Source organism: Pavona decussata, unplaced genomic scaffold (genome assembly GCF_977016875.1).
Source record: "Pavona decussata unplaced genomic scaffold, jaPavDecu1.1 SCAFFOLD_273, whole genome shotgun sequence".
Lineage (NCBI taxonomy): Eukaryota > Metazoa > Cnidaria > Anthozoa > Scleractinia > Agariciidae > Pavona > Pavona decussata.
Window position 1 is genome coordinate 931,405 of NW_028145675.1, and position 18,153 is coordinate 949,557.

Sequence of the window (18,153 nt, forward strand, 5' to 3'; positions counted from 1 at the left end):
AAAAATGTACGCGTATATTTTCCAGAGTCTGATAACGAGGAGAGTGAGACAGACAACTCAAACTTCTGAACATTTCCTTTTCGGCAATTTTATCGTCCATCTGATCAAATCAACAATGCATGACGTTTTGCGTTTCTCATAGATTGCCTATACATTGTAATAGACTAGAGGCGAATCTTGGGTTCCTTTGAATTTAGTTACATTCCCCGTTTAACCATGGATGAGTGTCAACTCCTCTTTGCCTATACCTATTATTTTCGTTGCGAACTACTTACGTAAAGATTCATAACAGAAAAGTCAATTATACTAAATTACGCGCAGCATTATAATATATGTGTAATCAATAGGTGATCATGAGTAATAAGTAGCATCAATGAATAATCAATGACATCGATGAGTAATCAACAGACCACAAAATTTTTGTTCATCGATTAGTCATCGATTACCCATTGATCATCGCCAATAATGAATGACTAATCAGTTGACTACTTATTTATTACCCATCGATTATTCATTGATGTCATTGATCATCGATTAATTACGTCTGGCTTCTAGTATTCAGTTTATAAGCTTCAAATCCTTACCTCCGCACAATTGCCTTGTTACTCCTAAAGAGATGTTCAGTAGTTCTTTGAATCCCGAAGATATGAAAACGTACTCTGGTCTGGATGCTATCTCCCCCAGCTCACTCTTGTCCGCTCCGCTTCCAACTCCAACAGCAAACACAATAACCCCTTTGTTTTTTATTCCTTGCGAAGCAATTGAAAGTCTGGTGTATGATCCTCTTTTTGTCTGCCTTCCGTCTGTGATCACAATTACCAACTACAAGAATCAAAGAAAGGTTGGGAGAGAGAAATAGAACACTATAAATAGTCGTATGGCTTCGTACGAGTGCCATTCAATTCACACAAATATACAATCGCCTAAGGTGATGCCAATGATATGTTTTGACAGAAAATAGGAGATGTTTATTGCACTTAAAGCAGCGAAAAGCTGAATTACAGTGGTATATAAATTATACATAATCATAGAATAAATCACACAAAGCACCTCTAGACCCACCACTGTTATCACTCACCAATTTATAGCTAAAATTATAACGCTTTCAAATCAACTGACTGTTAGGTTCAAACGTGTGGAAGGTTTAACCTTATTGAAGGCGAGTTTGCACGCTGGCGATGAAACTGGTTGTGTTCCTTCATTTGCGTATAGTAAATAATCATCGGTTTTGGTTATCAACGACTAACGATAGGCAACATCATGGTAATTTTTATTTAAAGTAAATTTAGTCAGTCGTCTTCAATTCCCCGACCTAACGTTTTCAGCACGAGATACAATCCTTTGAACCTCAGCGGTAAGAGAAACAAAGGCCTCGTTATCCCAGTGATCAATTGCTTACCTTCTGTACATTTAATCTCATGCCATTCGAAGTCTGGAACACATCTCTGTCGGCCAGTAGGAGAGCTTTGTCAGTGTACGTATAGCCACGCTGCCAACGCATTCTATCAATTATTCGATTCACCATGTCCGTACCCTGAAAGTCACTGAATCGCCATACGACCTCAGGGTTGGTACTGTACGCGATAACAGCTACACGCGTGGTGGCAAGACCCACGTCAAATTTGCTGACTATCGATTTGACGAATCGCTTCGTTCGTTCCCAATTCTTACGCCCAATGCTCCCAGAGGAATCAACAATAAAAGCGATATCCAGGACGGTACCACATTCTTTATCTGATGGACAAAGACAAAAGCATTATTCAGGCATTACACAGCAGACGGAAAACCCGTCCAGACGAATGAATAGTGAGACGGAAGATCCAGCTGGACGACCCAGACGAAGCATTATTAATCCGCCTGAGAAGTCCTCCATAGCCTGACTCAAGCAGAACAGTTCAAACTTACAAGGCTTTTAAAAACAGTATGAGAACACTAGATCTGGCAGGTCTACTATGATCGAGTGAGCTTTTCACACAATACGAATTATTGTAGTTTTTTATATTTATTTATTTCTTCATTGTAATTCTTGTTTTACGTATGATGATTAATTTGTATTAGAAATTTAAATTTTACCTAGTATGCCATTTGATGTTTTTTAATTTGTGTTAGTTATTTTAATCATTTAGTGTGAAATACCTGTAAACTAGCTGGTGAGCCTAGCTTGCTGGTCTCACAATAGCTAAGCGTATTTTCACAATAAACTGCTATCTATCTATCTATAGCCAAACAGACGGGTGATCCGAAGAGACAAGTTTTCCAGTTAAATCTTATCATGACTTCCGTTCACGTTGCCGTCGGAAACGGTAGTCAATGTCACAGCAACATTGCTTTTCAGGACGACACTCACCTGGACAATCATACTTTCCCTATTTATGATATAACTCCTAAACTCGAACCATTTTGTCAACCATGTTGTCCACTTCAGACGAACATATCAGATAGTACGTCTGGACGGGAGGTTAGCCTGTTCGTCTAATAGAATGTTTATTCAGCCAAACGAGGCTTATCGTATGTTTTCTGTTTTATAAAACGCTCGGTGTGATAGCCAATCGTCATCTTAGCCAAAAAAACGAGGCAATGATGATATTTACCTCTGCACGTCGCCGCCATTCAGGATTCTTGGAAAATAGTCTTTTATTGAGGAAGTCTAGTTAACATAGCAATTTGATATCACTAAGTTGAACATTTTAGACGTGCGGTGGTGTCTTGGCAGTAGGAGAGGAGTGATCCTGGAACTGACTACCTTTGCATCCAGAGGAGAGTAAATACTCCTTCTCGGGCTATGCATCTACCTTACTACAAAAACTGGACCTAGGCATAGATGAGCAGCATGGACATCCAAAGGGAGTTAGCCTGATGAGCTACAGAAACCGGAGATTGGCAGAGATTAGCCGTGTGGCTCGCTCCATCCACTGGGTTTTCAAGTGTGACTGGCTGGAGAGTGATAAGAACCAAATGAAGCACTTCAGCAGTATTTTCCATGGTGTTGCCTCTGTAACTTTTTTTTTAAACTTTGATTTTGGTAACTCATGGACGTGAAAGCCGGGAAAACTAATGAATTGTATACGTAACGATTATAACCCCATTGATGCATAACAAACTTACCGCACGGCCCTTGTTTTGCAACTGTGACATTCAGATCTGCCTGACAGGCTTGTTGTCTAAGGTGACACTCGGTCAGATCCTGTACCCCATCTGATGCACAAACAGGTCTACGAAAATTGCGACAAGTAGGGCAAATACACAGGGCTTTGTTGCCAACTGCACGGCAACCGATGTTGTACGGAGCACTGCAGCCTCGGGTTTTGCAAGGATCTTCAAAATATGGACAGGAAAAATTTGTTTTGCATCTGAGCTACAGATCAAATAATCGAAATCAAACGTGTTTAATGAATGTTCAAATAAAAAATACCTGGGGATGTTGGTGCAGGTTGTGTTATTCTCGGGGTTGGCGTTGTCGTTACCCTCTGAGTTGGTGCAGATTCTGTCGCAAAATTTCAATATTTATAACCATAAATAAAATATCGCACTGAGCAAGTAAGAACACTCAGAATTAATTTTAAGACTTCGTTGTCCCAGGTTTTAACTGTCATCAAAACTAACGTGTATTATCTACCAATCGTTACCTTCGCATAGTCGTCGTGTTACCCCAAAAGAGATGGTCTGGAGATCTTGAAATGAAGAGGATGTGAAAACATGTTCTGGTCTGGATGCAATCTCTTCCAGCTCTGCCTTGTCTGCACCGCTTCCAACTCCAACAGCGTATACAGTGACTCCTTTGTTCTTTATTCCTTGTGAGGCAACTGAAAGTCTGGTGTACTGTCCTGTTGTTGTTTGCTTTCCGTCTGTTATCACAACCGCAAACTGCAAAAATAAAACGAAAAAGCATTAGAAAAAACCGTTTAGACTACGCGTTAGTAACAGTTAACCATATTCAAACGTAAAAAATTAGAAAAGTCCGTTAAAAATAGGTTTGTTACTTTGGAAGTTCAAAACTGATAAGTTTTACGTGAGTCTTTGAGTCTACCAAAGCATTTATGATGTACTTTTAAAATATATTGTCAAGGGTATATACAGGTTTCAGGTTTTTTAAAGTGAAATAAGCCACCGATCCAAAGGGTAAACAGACCGGCACACAGTGCCCATCAGTCTTCATATAATTCACTTTAAAAATACCTCCAACTTTTTTAGTAAATCGTAAAATGATTTAGAAAAATCCCTGGACTTATGAAAAAACCTATTAACTTTGAGCTCCCATATTAAAATCTTGTCTTTAAAGGCTTTTTCTTATTACTTACATTTTACCGCGGTTAAGAGTAATGTATAAATAAAATAAATAAATAGACAAGTCTTTATTCATCACACAAAAATACATATTAAATATTACAATTACAGAGAAGGAAGAATATACACACAAAAAGAAAAACTACAACAATGAAGCATAAAAAGTGTAACATACAAGAGCATCTAAGTTCTTTTTTATATAGCTAAGTTATACTTAAAAATTTATCTATTAAAAAAGCTAAGTTCTAAGGTGAGCAGATCAGATGATTCTTTATACCTTGGAGGTAAGCTATGTAGTAGGTGGTGTCTATGTTTAAATGACGGCGGTCACTTTTTTGTAAAAGCACAAAAATAATAAAAGTAACGGATGAGTAGCGCCTCTAATGACATCTTTTTTAAAAAAACTTTGCACAAGATCAGAAACTCTAGCTGCATAAATCGATGTTTGCCAATGCCGAAAGATTGCTACAAGACTACTTACTTTTGGTACGTTCACTCTCATGCCGCTCGATGTTTGGAAAACAGCTCTGTCCGCCAGTTGGAGAGCTTTGTCAGTGTAAGTGAAGCCACGCTGCCAGCGCATGCTATCAAACACTCGATTAACCATGTCCGTTCCTTGAAAGTTTTTAAACAGCATCACCACCTCAGGATTGGTGCTGTACGCTACAGCTGCTATGCGTGTGGCGGAAGAACTGACGTCAAGTTTGCTGACAATTGATTTGACGAATCGCTTCACTAGAATCCAGTTCCTGCGCCCAATGCTTCCAGATGAATCAATGATGAAAGCAATATCCACAACGGAGCGACATTCCTTATCTGTTTCAGGAGTTGTAAAAAAAAAAATAAATAACAATAAATAAGGGAAAGAATGTCGCGTTCATGTACGTCTCCTTCAACTTCATCTTAGTACTGAACACAATGTGCAAGGTTGTAAATTGTGTGCGTAGATGAAATTGTCACATTCCAATAAAAAACTTTTGAATTGTACTTTCTCGCGGTGCTTTTGTACGTTATGCTGTAGAACTTGGTTTCCAGTAAGTCTACAAATGAATTCCAAGTGTGACCACCCAAATGAAAGCTGATGAGCAGTATTTGCCTATGTCATCGTTTATTAAGACAACGCACAAAATATTTCAAAGCCAGGAAAGTCTTAGGACAAATAAATGAACATTTTCACAGTCTAACACAGTGTAACATGACTAGCGACACACACTGCACCTCACATGAAAGGAAAAATATGTGTGATGTGTTGTCCTGAACAGGTCTCGAACCAATATCTTCTAGAATGCTAGTCGGTCGTGCTGACCATTACACCATCCAGGCAACTTTGCTGGCTTGCAAAATGAGTAGAATGAGACCATTCTGGGGACGTTTTCCTTTGAGGTAAACGTGTGTACGAAATCCACCGTACCGAAAATTATGGCGACTGATACCTTTACCCATAATTCTAAGCGTACAAAAACTCTAAAAAAGCTCATCTAAACGCAATGAAAAGATCTTAAAACTTCAAACCTAGCACTAGAATCCTGGCACACAGCAAAAATCAACTCAAAACCGTTGCCTAGGCAATACTTCATATTATTGTAATTAGTCTTCATTTACATTTTTATCTTCTGTTTTTTTTTTTCACACTTCTTTTTATTCTCAAATTTTCGCACCCTCTTCGTATATATTTCCGTTCGCGCGCCACATTTTTCATTCGTTAAAGGCTATAGACTGATAGCCGAAAGCTTATGTTTTAATCTTTTTAACCAGAGAACGCCTTTTACTTCAATATGTCTTATCCTGGTTACAGCTCTATTTTTACTCATACACAATGTTGTTAGTATAGGGACGAATTTCGCAAAACATTTGGCTTTCTATGTGGCCACTGTCTGTTTTAGGTTTGTAAGGAACTATGGTAGAATGTACGGCCGCCATCTTTTTCCGTACGGTGGATACCAGTGAATACTATTGAGACCCAGGGGTTTCATTTATTTGGTTGTAAATATAGTCCTCAATATTTAGACTGTAGATAAAATCGTTAATTGCTAATTAAGTGGTAACTTCTTGCGGAAACATTTTAATCTAGTATTTTGTTGTTGTTGTTGTTATTAATCAATCGTCAAATTTGTACTATTGAACCTTTTGGTGTAGGTTAAATTAAATCAGCGAAGGCTAAATCCAACTTTAATGTCAGTAGCACAGGGAGTGCTTGGGCGATCTGCCGAGCCAGAGCCAGAGGCTCATGATAAAGTGCTTGACAATAATCCAGATCGAATTGGAATTTGGAAATGCTGGTTATTGAGGAGAGGGGAGACCGGAGTACCCGGAGAAAAACCTCTCGGAGCAAGGACGAGAACCAACGCAAGTGCTCTCACCACTACGCCATCCCTGTTTCCCATCACACATCACACAACCTACCACACGGCCCTTGTTTTGCAACAGTAACATTGAAATTTCCCTCGCAGGCTTGTTGCCTCATATGACACTCCGTCAGATCCTGAACATCATCCGATGCACAAACAGGTCTACGAATCATAGCACAAGTTGGGCAAATACACTGCGCCCTGTTATTCACTACTCGACAACCGACATTGTATGGAGCGCTACAGCCCTTGGTCTTGCAAAGATCTGCAAAAAGTAGAATGTACAACAAGTTTGGATTACATTGCGACGTGCCTTACCGTGCCCACCCAACAAACCTTTTTTTTTAAAGTTAGCCGGTCCGTATGGTAAAATCCCTACCAAGAAAGAACCGATCAGAACGCGCGGATTTACCTCAAGACTACCTTGCCATATAATAATAAATAATAATGATGGTTTATAGTCGCACCTAAAAGAGATCCATACAAACATCAATGTTTACCCCTTGACCACCAAATGCGCCAATAAAAATATTGGCTACCGTGACTTCACAAACAATATGGCAACGCTAACCCATAACATCATCATAATAATAATAAATAACAATAATGTTGGTTTATTAAATATCACATAGTCGCACCTAAAAGTGAATTACAATGCTTTACATACCTTGCGTTGTTGGTACTGGTGTTTTCGCTGTTGTTGGCGCCGTGGTTAATTTTTCCGTTGGCGTTGGAATTGCTGTAAAACAGAATAAACAAGTTTTTTTTTGTAACGTATCAGTTGATTATTTGGGTCTCTGAAAAACAATAATAATGATGATAAGAACAACCACAACAACAATAACTTAAAACCATTCTGAGGTAAATATATTTTAAAGGACGTCCGTGTCAACAATGTACCTTCACTGATTGACGTCTATCAGTATAAACTTCAATTTCACATCCCGAGGTGGGAACTTGGCAAGATCACTAATCAGTCACGTCATCTTTCATTTTAACAGCTGAATTTTCTACCGAAGAGGGGGCTCGAACCAGTCTGTTCACGTTTCTGCAATAGGCTATTCAGAGAGGAAATTACGACCCCTGTTGCTATATAGCTGGGTCCTAACGCGTACGACCATTAGTTATTTCCTTATCATGTTGGCTAGACAAATTAAAATGAAGCTTGTATAGTCTACTGAAGACGCAAAGCATAACCGGTATTCTGAGTAGACTTAACTAATCACTTAACCTACCATTCTTGTAAGGGCATTTTTTTTCATGAGATTTATGAATACAGTCGAGAACCTTCGGTGTTTTTCTTCACAATTTGTTCGTTTGCTTTCTTTTTAACGATGCACTTTGTTAACGGTTTCTAAGAAAACTAGTTGCCTTTTGGTTTAATTTGTTTCCTCTCGAAGAGCGATGTTTTCCTAGACTTTCTCTAGGAAAACAATCGACAATCGCGATACCATAAACTTGCCTTTACTCGTATAATATATACCTCTGCGCTTAGTTATACTTCTTGCAATAGGTTGCACTTGTCGTGCAAGATCATTATATGACGTCACCGTCAGCAAATCCTCTGGTTGTTCAACCGGTACATCTGATTGGGTGCCTATAGCTATGACGTAAGTTGTGACGTCAAGATTCCTCAATGTCTGCATGGCCTCTGGTAAGGAGCTTCCTTCTGGTGACTGCCTTCCGCCAGTGAGTAATATAGCTACCTTGTATAAAAACACAACAAAAATATTTAAGCATTTCTGGTTACCGAAGCCAAAAATATGCTATTGTTTTTAGTACATATCATAACGAATGTCAACGATATTTGAAATGTTTTGATGTCAGAGAAAAGTTCTCCATTCACAAAAAGGTCCAGAAATCACTTGCTTGTCTTATTTTACTGGTGGTCTTCTAATATCCTGCCTGCCATTTGGAACGCTTCAAAACTCTCTGTCAAACGAAACTGGCTCACAAGCGATTTCTCGACAGGTTAAAGCTTTAAAATGGTTTACTGTATGTTGTAATATGTCACAGTAATTACTTTGGTTTTACTTTTAGGGAAGTGGTGAAAACTACTGTACTCGAACAGGACCCACTGAACCAACAAATAGATGGTGGACTCTGCCTGCATCCTCCTTCCTCAAACTCAAAAGATGGTGTCTTTATTGCATAGCCACGCCTCTATATATCCAGCAGTAAAAAATGACAATTAGATTCAAACCTCATTTTATTGTTATTGAGATTTTATTCACCGCATCACCGCATTCAAAAAACATCAACACAGCAACACCGCAAATCCCCATGTCCCCCTCCTAACAATGCTGACTCTTTCTTGCTGAACATTTTTGGGTCAACTCAAATTTCAAAGAAAATAAAATTTTTCTGGTAAAGTTCATGAGATAGGTGGTATATTTGATAACTCCCCTACCCCACACAAGGTGGCTCCTGTTCGAACAAACTTGTTATGGTCAGTTCCCTTACAAAGCTCGCAATGCTATACATATATCTTATTCGATGGTTTTACATATAATACGCGCGGATATTTTGCTCGTAAAAATACGAGCAATGAGCAAAATGTCCGCGGATATTATATGTAAAACCATCGAATAAGAGATTTATTATTCCACTACAAAAAGATTTTGTTATTTTGGCTTTTCTTTTCTAGAAAGAGTGTTGAAATACACCGGCATTATGTATCTGTCCATCAGTTTCGGCGCGTGCAAATGACGTAAACAACACAGAAAGCCAGCGAAATGTCTTTGTCCGTATTTGCTCTGTTGTAAACCGGTCAAACCGGGTCACTACAGTGTATTACGGTCTCATATTTTGCGTGTTCTCTTGACCTTATTTGGAATAATAAATCGCTTTAAAGGGTTTTTAGAAGAAAAAAAATCGCAAAAATACCTTGAAAACATTTGGTTTGGCGCTTGTAAACAAAGTTGCAGCAACACCGAAGGCGCGATCGATCCTCCTGCTTCCGCTTAACTGAGGCGCCCTGTCAATCACTGCATTGAACTCAGACATGGTTGTATAGCCACTAAACGGCAAGATCGGAGTTACTTCTGAGCTAAAAATGATCACTGAACCACGTGATTTTCCCGGTGTGATGTTTAGGTATCTTGCAATTAACTTAACGAATTCCTTTTCTTTCATGTAGTCTTCTGGCGTGACGCGTGACGAGGAGTCCAGCATGAAGATGACGTCAGCGACATAGTCGAATGGGCCAAGGGCGGCTGTTAGGTCACATGACAAAAAGGTAAATTAATTCAAGTTTAAAAAACAAATGTTCTTATGGAAAAAAAAAAAAAAAAAAAAAAAAAAAAAACTAAAAAGCTATTAGAAAGCTTACGTTTTACAGCGCTGTGTGGTTTTGTCTCATTTTAACAATATTTTGAAATCTTTTTGTCTGAGTCAACCCGAATGATACACAACCAAGTGACCTACACGGATTCCTTGGAATATAGGTCATTATTATTCAACACATATATTAACACTGCCCAAAAGAAAAACAAAAACAAACAAAAAAAAAAAAACCCAAATACGGTCATGGTGCACAGAATATTCGTCGTCCGTAGTCAACAGATTTCCTGCGACATACGTAATTTTGTGTGTCGGGGAGAAAAATGGCAAAATAAATTTCGTCTCCAGCTTTTCTGCAATAAAACTCTGCTTTGTTACCAATGCATTGAAAAATAAAACAAGTATCCTGCTCAATCTTGCGGAGTATCACCTGATTTTAGCCAACTCGGACTACGGCCTCGTCGGCTAAGTATCAGGCGATATTTCGAGCGATTTCGCAGGATAATTGCTAAACATCAAGTTGAGTGTACACGTTATTACCTTTACAAACACTGCTTTTTGAAACTGGACTTCTTATCGTGTAACCCTCGTGAATAGTTTGTGATAAAGTCAGTTTTTGTCATCTTTCTGGCCCTACGTAGTTGTTCAAAGAGCGGATACCTTTATCCAGCGGATAAAATGTATTGGTTGGAGTACATTCTATCCGCTGGATAGAGATTTATCCACTGGATAGAGTTACCTGCTCTTTCAAAACCCGGGGCCTGATGACTGCCGTTGATAAATTGCCAAACAAAATTTCAACAAATAAATAATAAGGTTCAAAGCGAACATCCAACTTGCGCCTCCCACAGTTCTCCATTTTGGATTGGTCAGTTGAAAAAAAAAGTCAAAAGATGTCAATTTTTTAAGCAAATTGTTCAGCTTGCAATACAGTAAAAAGAGATTTAAGCAGATTAAAGAGAAAGTCGCAAACACTCAACTCGATTACCAGCCACATCTCCTAGGACATAGTGAGCGCGTAATCATTTACTATCATGTGGCGACTTATCCTGGTACTAACTGTCTTCGACTTTTTTTTTGGTCAGCAGTTGAACAGGTCAGTTTACAGTTGTGTGCTTAGTGACCTGGTCTTGGATTGGAAGTGAGGCTGGGGGTGACGTTGTTTTGATACAAACCTCACTTCTTTTCATATGTAAATGCAAACTAGTTAGCATATGTACAGCATGATCTACATATGAATAGCAGTAAGGTTTGTATCAAAACAAGGTCACCCCCAGCCTCGCTTAGAATCCAAGACCAGGTCACTTGACACAACTGTAAAATGGACTATTGTAGGTTGCGGTCTTGCCGAATTTTTTTTTTTTTTTTAGGAAACAACTATTCGTCCTCAGAGTGACCAGAGTCACTATTGAACAAGCCAGTCCGGTTCGAGTATTCGCAATAGATCAAAAAAGAGATAAATGAATAATAATTTTGTGAAAGAGGACTGAAAATTTTAGTACTAAGTTATGCTACATGTACAGTACAGTACAAACAGTACTACATGTGCAGTACAAACCGGTATCAGCGGCTACGTGTCTTGCCAAAGGAAGGACTTGGACCGGCAAATCCATGTACGACCTCACCGGGAACCAATCAGACCCATCCTTACTCCTCAACGGCAAATTAATGGTCGGTGCATTGATGGTGACGGCGTACAACCGAGCGCCTAAGTCGTGAAGCCGCTGGAATGATGCCTCTAAAATTCCCGCTTGAATTCCAGCTGGTTGGTTTCCAGTGGTGAGGAGAATGACGACCTTTGGAATCGCTGGTCGCGCGTTGTCAAAAACGGTTCGCGCCGCGTCGATTGCGCGGTCCATTCGTCGCTGGCCGCCTATTTTCAGAGTGTCGTTCAAGGCTTTATCAAAAGCTTGGGTTGTACTTGTTTCGCCAAAGTTTGTTACCACTGTTGAGGTGGATCCGTACGTGATTACAGCGCCTCTGGAACGAGACGGCATCATGTTTAGGTAACGGGCAAGATATTTGACGAACATCTTTTGATCACCAAACTGTTCTGGCGTGACAGGATCAGATGAATCGATGAGATAAACAACATCTATTGCGAAGCTGAGAGGCCCAAGAAGAGCTGCAAAAAAAATAAATAAATAAATAAGAACGGTGGTCTAATAAGCTTTAACAATCAGCAGTAATCAGCCTTTTGTTCGCAAAAGCGGACGGGTGTCAAACAAATCATAACCCCAAACAGCTACACATTAAAATTCTCCTCGTCCACAAAGTCAAAGTTAGAACTAAGTTTTATGAGTTCAGGTTTGCCTCTGAAAAAGAAAGGCAAGATCAATTCTGATATGAGCAAGGAATGCACTATCTGTTAACAAAATAAGTCATACTGAACAGAATTTGTAACTGTCCCGACCATGAAAACAGTGACCTCAGTGACTGGTCACGTAGCATCTATATATTCAGACGAATGTAAGGTTTGATATAAAAGTGGTTATATTGACCACAAAATGAACGGACATTTGACTGGAAAAAAAGTTGTAATGAATACCACCATCCTTTACTTTTTCATGTATAATAAGAAAATTATTGATACAAATATCACACCCAATAAAAACAGCATCTTACCTTGAAACAATACTACATATTTCAAAAGATTTGACATCGCAATTGTTTATCTGTTTCGCCTTCTGTTTGCCTCCGAGAATTACGAGCAGTTTACAATTGTTATATGAGATTGTTGAGAGTTGCTTGTCTTTGGTGGCAACTAGTTACTTCAAAATATCGATGGAAACGTCGAAACGTAGTGAGCTAAAATTCTTCATGAATGCCTAACGAGCTCCTACCGCGACATCTGGATGCCTAACAAGTTGTAAGGTCAGATTTTCTCAGTGGGATGTTGACAAATTGGCCCGCGTGAACTGATTTTGGTTCGTGACTGGAACCACAGAGCAGACCTTTCTGACAGTGTGTCCAAGGTGGTTCTAAATTTAGACCTAGTAGATAAAATCTCTAGTTGTTAACAATCAAATTAATGGAATACATCAGCACTTGGCAACTTTCTTCTCACAGTAACCAACAGAAATGAGGTTGACTGTTTTCATTTCTTTCTGGCAAAACTCGTGTAATTAGCACCTAATAAACGGAAGTTAGACAACTGACATGATCAGTTCCCCTAGGCAACTGAATAAAGGTATTTCACAAGTGACGACACTAAGAACGGCTGCGTAGGAGACTAGTATTTCACAAGAGAGTCAGTTGTATGCTGTAGGTTTCGTAAAATTGAAACATAACTCTTGCTCTGTAGAACATCTTTCACTCTTTTCAATATTTAAAAGCTACCCATTGCACACACTTTCTCACGGTATAAAACTGATGCAGCAATTTCCTATCACATTTATTTCAGCGCAACAAGAGCGATCGTATTTCAACTCATCATATTTTATTTTAAAAAAATACAGTCGAACCTCCCTTCGTGACCACCTCTCGTAAGCGATTACCACTCATTTGCGCCCCCAGCCCAAAATACCAAAAGTTTTCAATGAAATCACGTTAGATGGAACCTCTCGTAGGCGACCACCTCTTGTAAGCAACCACTTTTAGAGATGATTTTTTAAATTTTTCAATTGTTTTTAACCTCCCGTAGGCGGCCACTTGACACACAATCTGCTGTATCTCTCACTGAAAAATGTGTCGCTGTTACATATTGGCTACATCATAACAGCTGATGCTGAAATCTCACAGCCGGAGCTACCGGAAGTGTTTTCCGATTTGGCTTAGCATTAGACTGCAAGCAGTCCCTTTCTGGTTAGTCGAGATGGTGTGCTCATAGCGCAGCAACTCCCCAAGCCCCCTTCCGCTCGTTCGCTCTATTTTTTTTTTCGCGCTCGGCTATTTCGCAGAAAGGGACTGCTTGCAGTCTAGCTTAGCATTTAAACAATTGATAAAATACAAATGCACTAAACTTTACACTGAAATAAACTTTAATCAGATTGAATCCCTTGTAGGAAAAAACTCTCTTATCTCTTATCGTTCTTATCGTTTTGCTTATGTTCCGTTTCCTGAAAAATTTAGAAAGGTCACCTGGGGTAATAAAGAGTCAAGTTTCTTTCACAATAATTGTCTCAAACGCTGTAATAAGTAATTTGTGAGATACAAACAAATAGAATAATTTTGGACCAGTCTTAATATACTTGTAGCTAAGAAAAGTTATTTTTGTGGGTTTCAATAAGCACTGGCAAAAGTGTTAGGTCTCCGCAATTACCATATGTAAATTACCCGAAATTTAGACCCCCTGCGGCCGACCTCTGGTAAGCGACCACCTCCCGTAAGCGACCAGATTTCCTTGACATTATGAGTGGTCGCTTACGGGAGGTTTTACTGTAGTTGTTCTGGCTAGCCTGTACAGAGTCGTGCACTTTCTTAAAACCCAAGGAAGGCTATGCATCGCCTACATTTTAGCTTGCTCTTTGACTCATAAAACGCAAAGCTTGAAATGGTATTCTATTCTGTAGCGTCAGGAGCCCATTAGGTAGCGTTCATAAAAAATGTATCTGGTAGAGGGGCTGTGGGGATTTTGAGAGTTGCCAGACAATTTGTCTGGAACCAGCTTGGGTGGGGCTTTCGAAAATATTTCTCACAGCTCAAAGTCACAACCAGGGCTAGGGAGGGTTCGTTTGCATCACACTAAGAATAGAAGACGATCCCTCATTTAGGCTCAATTATCAGCTGCTCTTCGGGGAAATAAGGCCGCATTCAAACCCCACACCCCCCCCCCCCCCAAAAAAAAAAAAAAAAATCGAGGCGGAAAACCCGACCCGAGAGAGCGGCGGAAATCGAACCTATCCCTCATTTTTTGACATAAATAAAGTCACAGAGGCCCAGGCTGCATTACAATTTGAAACAAAGCATATTGTTACGATATAGGATCAGACCAAATGGTCGTGATTCCTGAGAGATATATATTGGTTATATGTATGAAGCAGTTCAATAAACACCGTTATAAGACGTGTTTCAAGGTTTATGGACTCCCTTTGGTATGCGCTTGTTAAAACAAGGGCCCAGCTTGTAAGCCACAAGTGTAAGAGTTTATCAGTGAGATAAAGAGCAATCTGAAAGCGGTAAGTCTATAACAATTGACAGAAGGTCGATTAGCCTATGTAGCAATCGTTTCCTTTGCAGACGAAAGCGAGAAGGCAACGGTATCTTCCGAGGAGAAGGAGTTTCTTTTGGCCGGCTATCGGTCGCTTCAGCCTCGTTCCCAGGGTCTCTCCTCTTCACGTGAAGAGGAGAGACCCTGGGAATGAGTTGTTGGTCGCTTCAAGAGCTCGCTTAGAGAGACTAAAAGGGACCCCCAAAAGGTTAAAAGCACGCAAGCTAAAAGTAGATGAAAACTGTACCGTCACAAACTTGTTAAACTTCACAATTTTTCAAGGAATCAATCATTTCGTCCTTTAGGATCCGCAGTTGGGAAATGTTCCTATCACATCATAACATACATTGCGGCTCCAACTTTTGAGTTCATGGATGGAATATTACTAGCAAGTGGGACGGAAACTTATAATCCGGTAATTGAAAAGTACTGAACAGTATTTTCTAGTGATGATGGTTATTATGCTGTACAAGATATGCAAGCGATACGATTTTGATGAGTTTGTGATCTTAAATGTTCTATAACAGCTATTACATACCAGAGTAAAATGGCAAATGCCTCGCTACATCGGGCACCTTTGCATCCATGTCGGCAAATCTTGAGAAAGTGAAGATATTGTCGGGCCTGTCAACAGCTGAAAGAAGTTCCCTTATTCCAGGCTCGGATCCAATGCGGAAAATGAAGGTGGTAACTCCTTGCTGTTGAAGCGGCCTTACTGCATCTTGCAACGAGGTGGCACCTGCACATAAATCAAATCAAATCAAATAAATAAATAAATAAATAAATAAATAAATAGATAAATAAATAATAATAATAATAATAATAATAATAATAATAATAATAATAATAAGGTTACGCTATGCGCCCTGTGTTGCTTTCTGATACTGTGCATACAGATAGTGTTACTGCGCATAATAATAGTAATAATAATAACAATAATAATAATAATAATAATAATAATAATAATAATAATAATGCAGATGTTAACATACTGTCATAATAATAACAATAACAATAAATTCATCGAGCTTTTGTTCAAATAACTTGCTTTTCAGAGCTTCAATTCAATTCAACTTGCCTGTAAGAACATGATCACTGGAATGTCTTCTACTACTTGGGGGAACTTCATCCGATCTACAATGTCTACGACTCCTACCATTTGTAAGGGTATTGTAACGAAGTTTGTATCATCGTACGTAAAAGACCTTTGCTAGTGTTTTTTTTCTGACAATGTACCTCTCAAAATTCGCATACTATACTCTGATTCCGTGCGGAGTTGGGAAATATTCTAAAAGTAATTAAAGGCATAATTTCTGTCATTTAACAACACAATTTCAAGAAATAATGTAAGTCGTGAGAACGTTACCTGTCACCTGCGCTTGTTTTCCCGCCATAAACAGTAACATGACCTTCGGCACATTTTCCCGCGCATTTTCGAAGATACCTTTCGCAATGTCCAGAGCCTTGTCATACCTTCGATCTCCTCCGAGGTAAGGTGCTCTGGTCAGCACGGAGTCGAACTGAAGAAAGGTCTGCGACCTTCCCAACCGCGTCACAGTCCAGGCTCGGCTTCCGTAAACTACCAAGGCTGCACGCGATTGGCCAGCTTGGATGTTTAGGTACTGCGCTAGGGCCCTGATGAAGGATTTTTGTGTGCCGTATTCGCGGTAAGGAACACTTGATGAGCAGTCGATTATAAATACGATGTCAGCATTCAGAAGGGACGTTCCTGTTATCACTAAAAGAAAGCAGCAGAACAAAAGCAATGGCTGCTAAAATTTAACAAAATGTAATAATTCTTAAGAGGGTCATTAAGGTGGATGTGGCGGAGGCCGGTACAAATCCCATTTCTCAGCCTGAATTGTGCTGAAAGTCCAGCTTTTCAGCTCAAATTGTGCCTCAGATGCCACTCCCTGAGACTAAATTCAATCACAAAAGCATATTCCTAGCTTGAGCATCAAATCCCACTCCTGGTGAAAAAAGGACAAATCCCACTTCCTATTTACCCCTTCTGCACCCCTTTTAAAACGTGGCTGGTAGTTTTAGTGTTGATTTAGATTTTGTTTTTTTTTTCTGTTGCTTTGGAGATGTCGAGGACATTAGAGCTATCGTGAATGCCGGACGGTAACCATGTCAATCGCGCAAGAAACAAACATGAAGAATCGGAGCGCGAAATAATTCGGGCGTGGTTTAAATCAATACCGTTAGGAAACTAGAATCCTCTGAAATTTGCTGTTGACCGTTTCCAATTTAATCACCTACAGCAGTGTATTCGGCTTATATTTCTTAGCCATAACTTTAGTAATTATAATTATAATATCATTTTATTATAACAGGGAAGTCCGGCTAACTTTGAATTTGCAGTTATAACTGAGGGCGTGGCTGGCAGGATTGTTCGCGTTATGGAAAACTTTCTGCCTTCGGGCGCAACAGCACCAATCCTTCAATCATTTCGTTGGTTTTTTTACAAGCTGTTTGTTGCTTGATATTATCACATCTTACCTGAGGTATTAGCTATATGTCTTGCCACAGGTGCTATGTATCCATAGAGACCAGAGAACGATCTGGCAAAGAAAACATCGGTGGGTCTAATAGTGGCCTTTTGCAAGTCACTCGGATTACTGTCTCCAATAGCCATGACATAGAGCCATACCCCAAGACGACGTAATGGACGAGCAGCATCCTGAATAGACATGGCGCCAGGTATACTGGTGTGCCTTCCCGCCATAATAAGCACTACCACCTTTGGCATTGTCGATCGAGCGCTCAACATCAGTGCTGCCGCTGTATCTAAGGCTCGATCCACTCTCCGAGCTCCTCCAAACATCGAGGCACTGTTTAAGCGTCTAACAAACTCCGAGTTCGAATTGTAGTCTCCAAAGCCGAATACCACCAAAGAATTGGCTCCGTAAGCCACGAGCGCGGCACGTGACCTTCTCGTGAAAATACCGAGATGCAGTGCGATGCGTTGGACGAAACTTTTCTCTATTTGGTAGTCCCGTAAATCTACACCTGACGAAGTGTCCATTAGGAATAAAATGTCGACCTGGAAGGATGGATGGCCGTAGAGATCTTTAAAAAAAAATTAAA

General features: G+C 39.7%; 1 protein-coding gene across 3 annotated transcripts in view; it reads right to left on the reverse strand.

The window, feature by feature from the left end:
• LOC146455508 (uncharacterized) overlaps positions 1–18,153 on the reverse strand; it is a 75,152-nt gene that overhangs the window by 46,144 nt on the left and 10,855 nt on the right. For all 3 annotated transcript variants that reach the window (XM_085094189.1, XM_085094188.1, XM_085094190.1), the window contains exons 8-21: positions 17,566–18,135; positions 16,430–16,801; positions 15,602–15,802; positions 11,473–12,039; positions 9,519–9,847; positions 8,116–8,338; positions 7,300–7,371; positions 6,688–6,897; positions 4,766–5,100; positions 3,627–3,864; positions 3,413–3,484; positions 3,106–3,315; positions 1,400–1,734; positions 585–822 (exon numbers count right to left, since the gene is read on the reverse strand). In XM_085094189.1, coding sequence (XP_084950315.1) covers positions 585–822; positions 1,400–1,734; positions 3,106–3,315; positions 3,413–3,484; positions 3,627–3,864; positions 4,766–5,100; positions 6,688–6,897; positions 7,300–7,371; positions 8,116–8,338; positions 9,519–9,847; positions 11,473–12,039; positions 15,602–15,802; positions 16,430–16,801; positions 17,566–18,135 — 3,972 coding nt within the window. The remainder of the gene's footprint in view (positions 1–584; positions 823–1,399; positions 1,735–3,105; positions 3,316–3,412; positions 3,485–3,626; positions 3,865–4,765; positions 5,101–6,687; positions 6,898–7,299; positions 7,372–8,115; positions 8,339–9,518; positions 9,848–11,472; positions 12,040–15,601; positions 15,803–16,429; positions 16,802–17,565; positions 18,136–18,153) is intronic.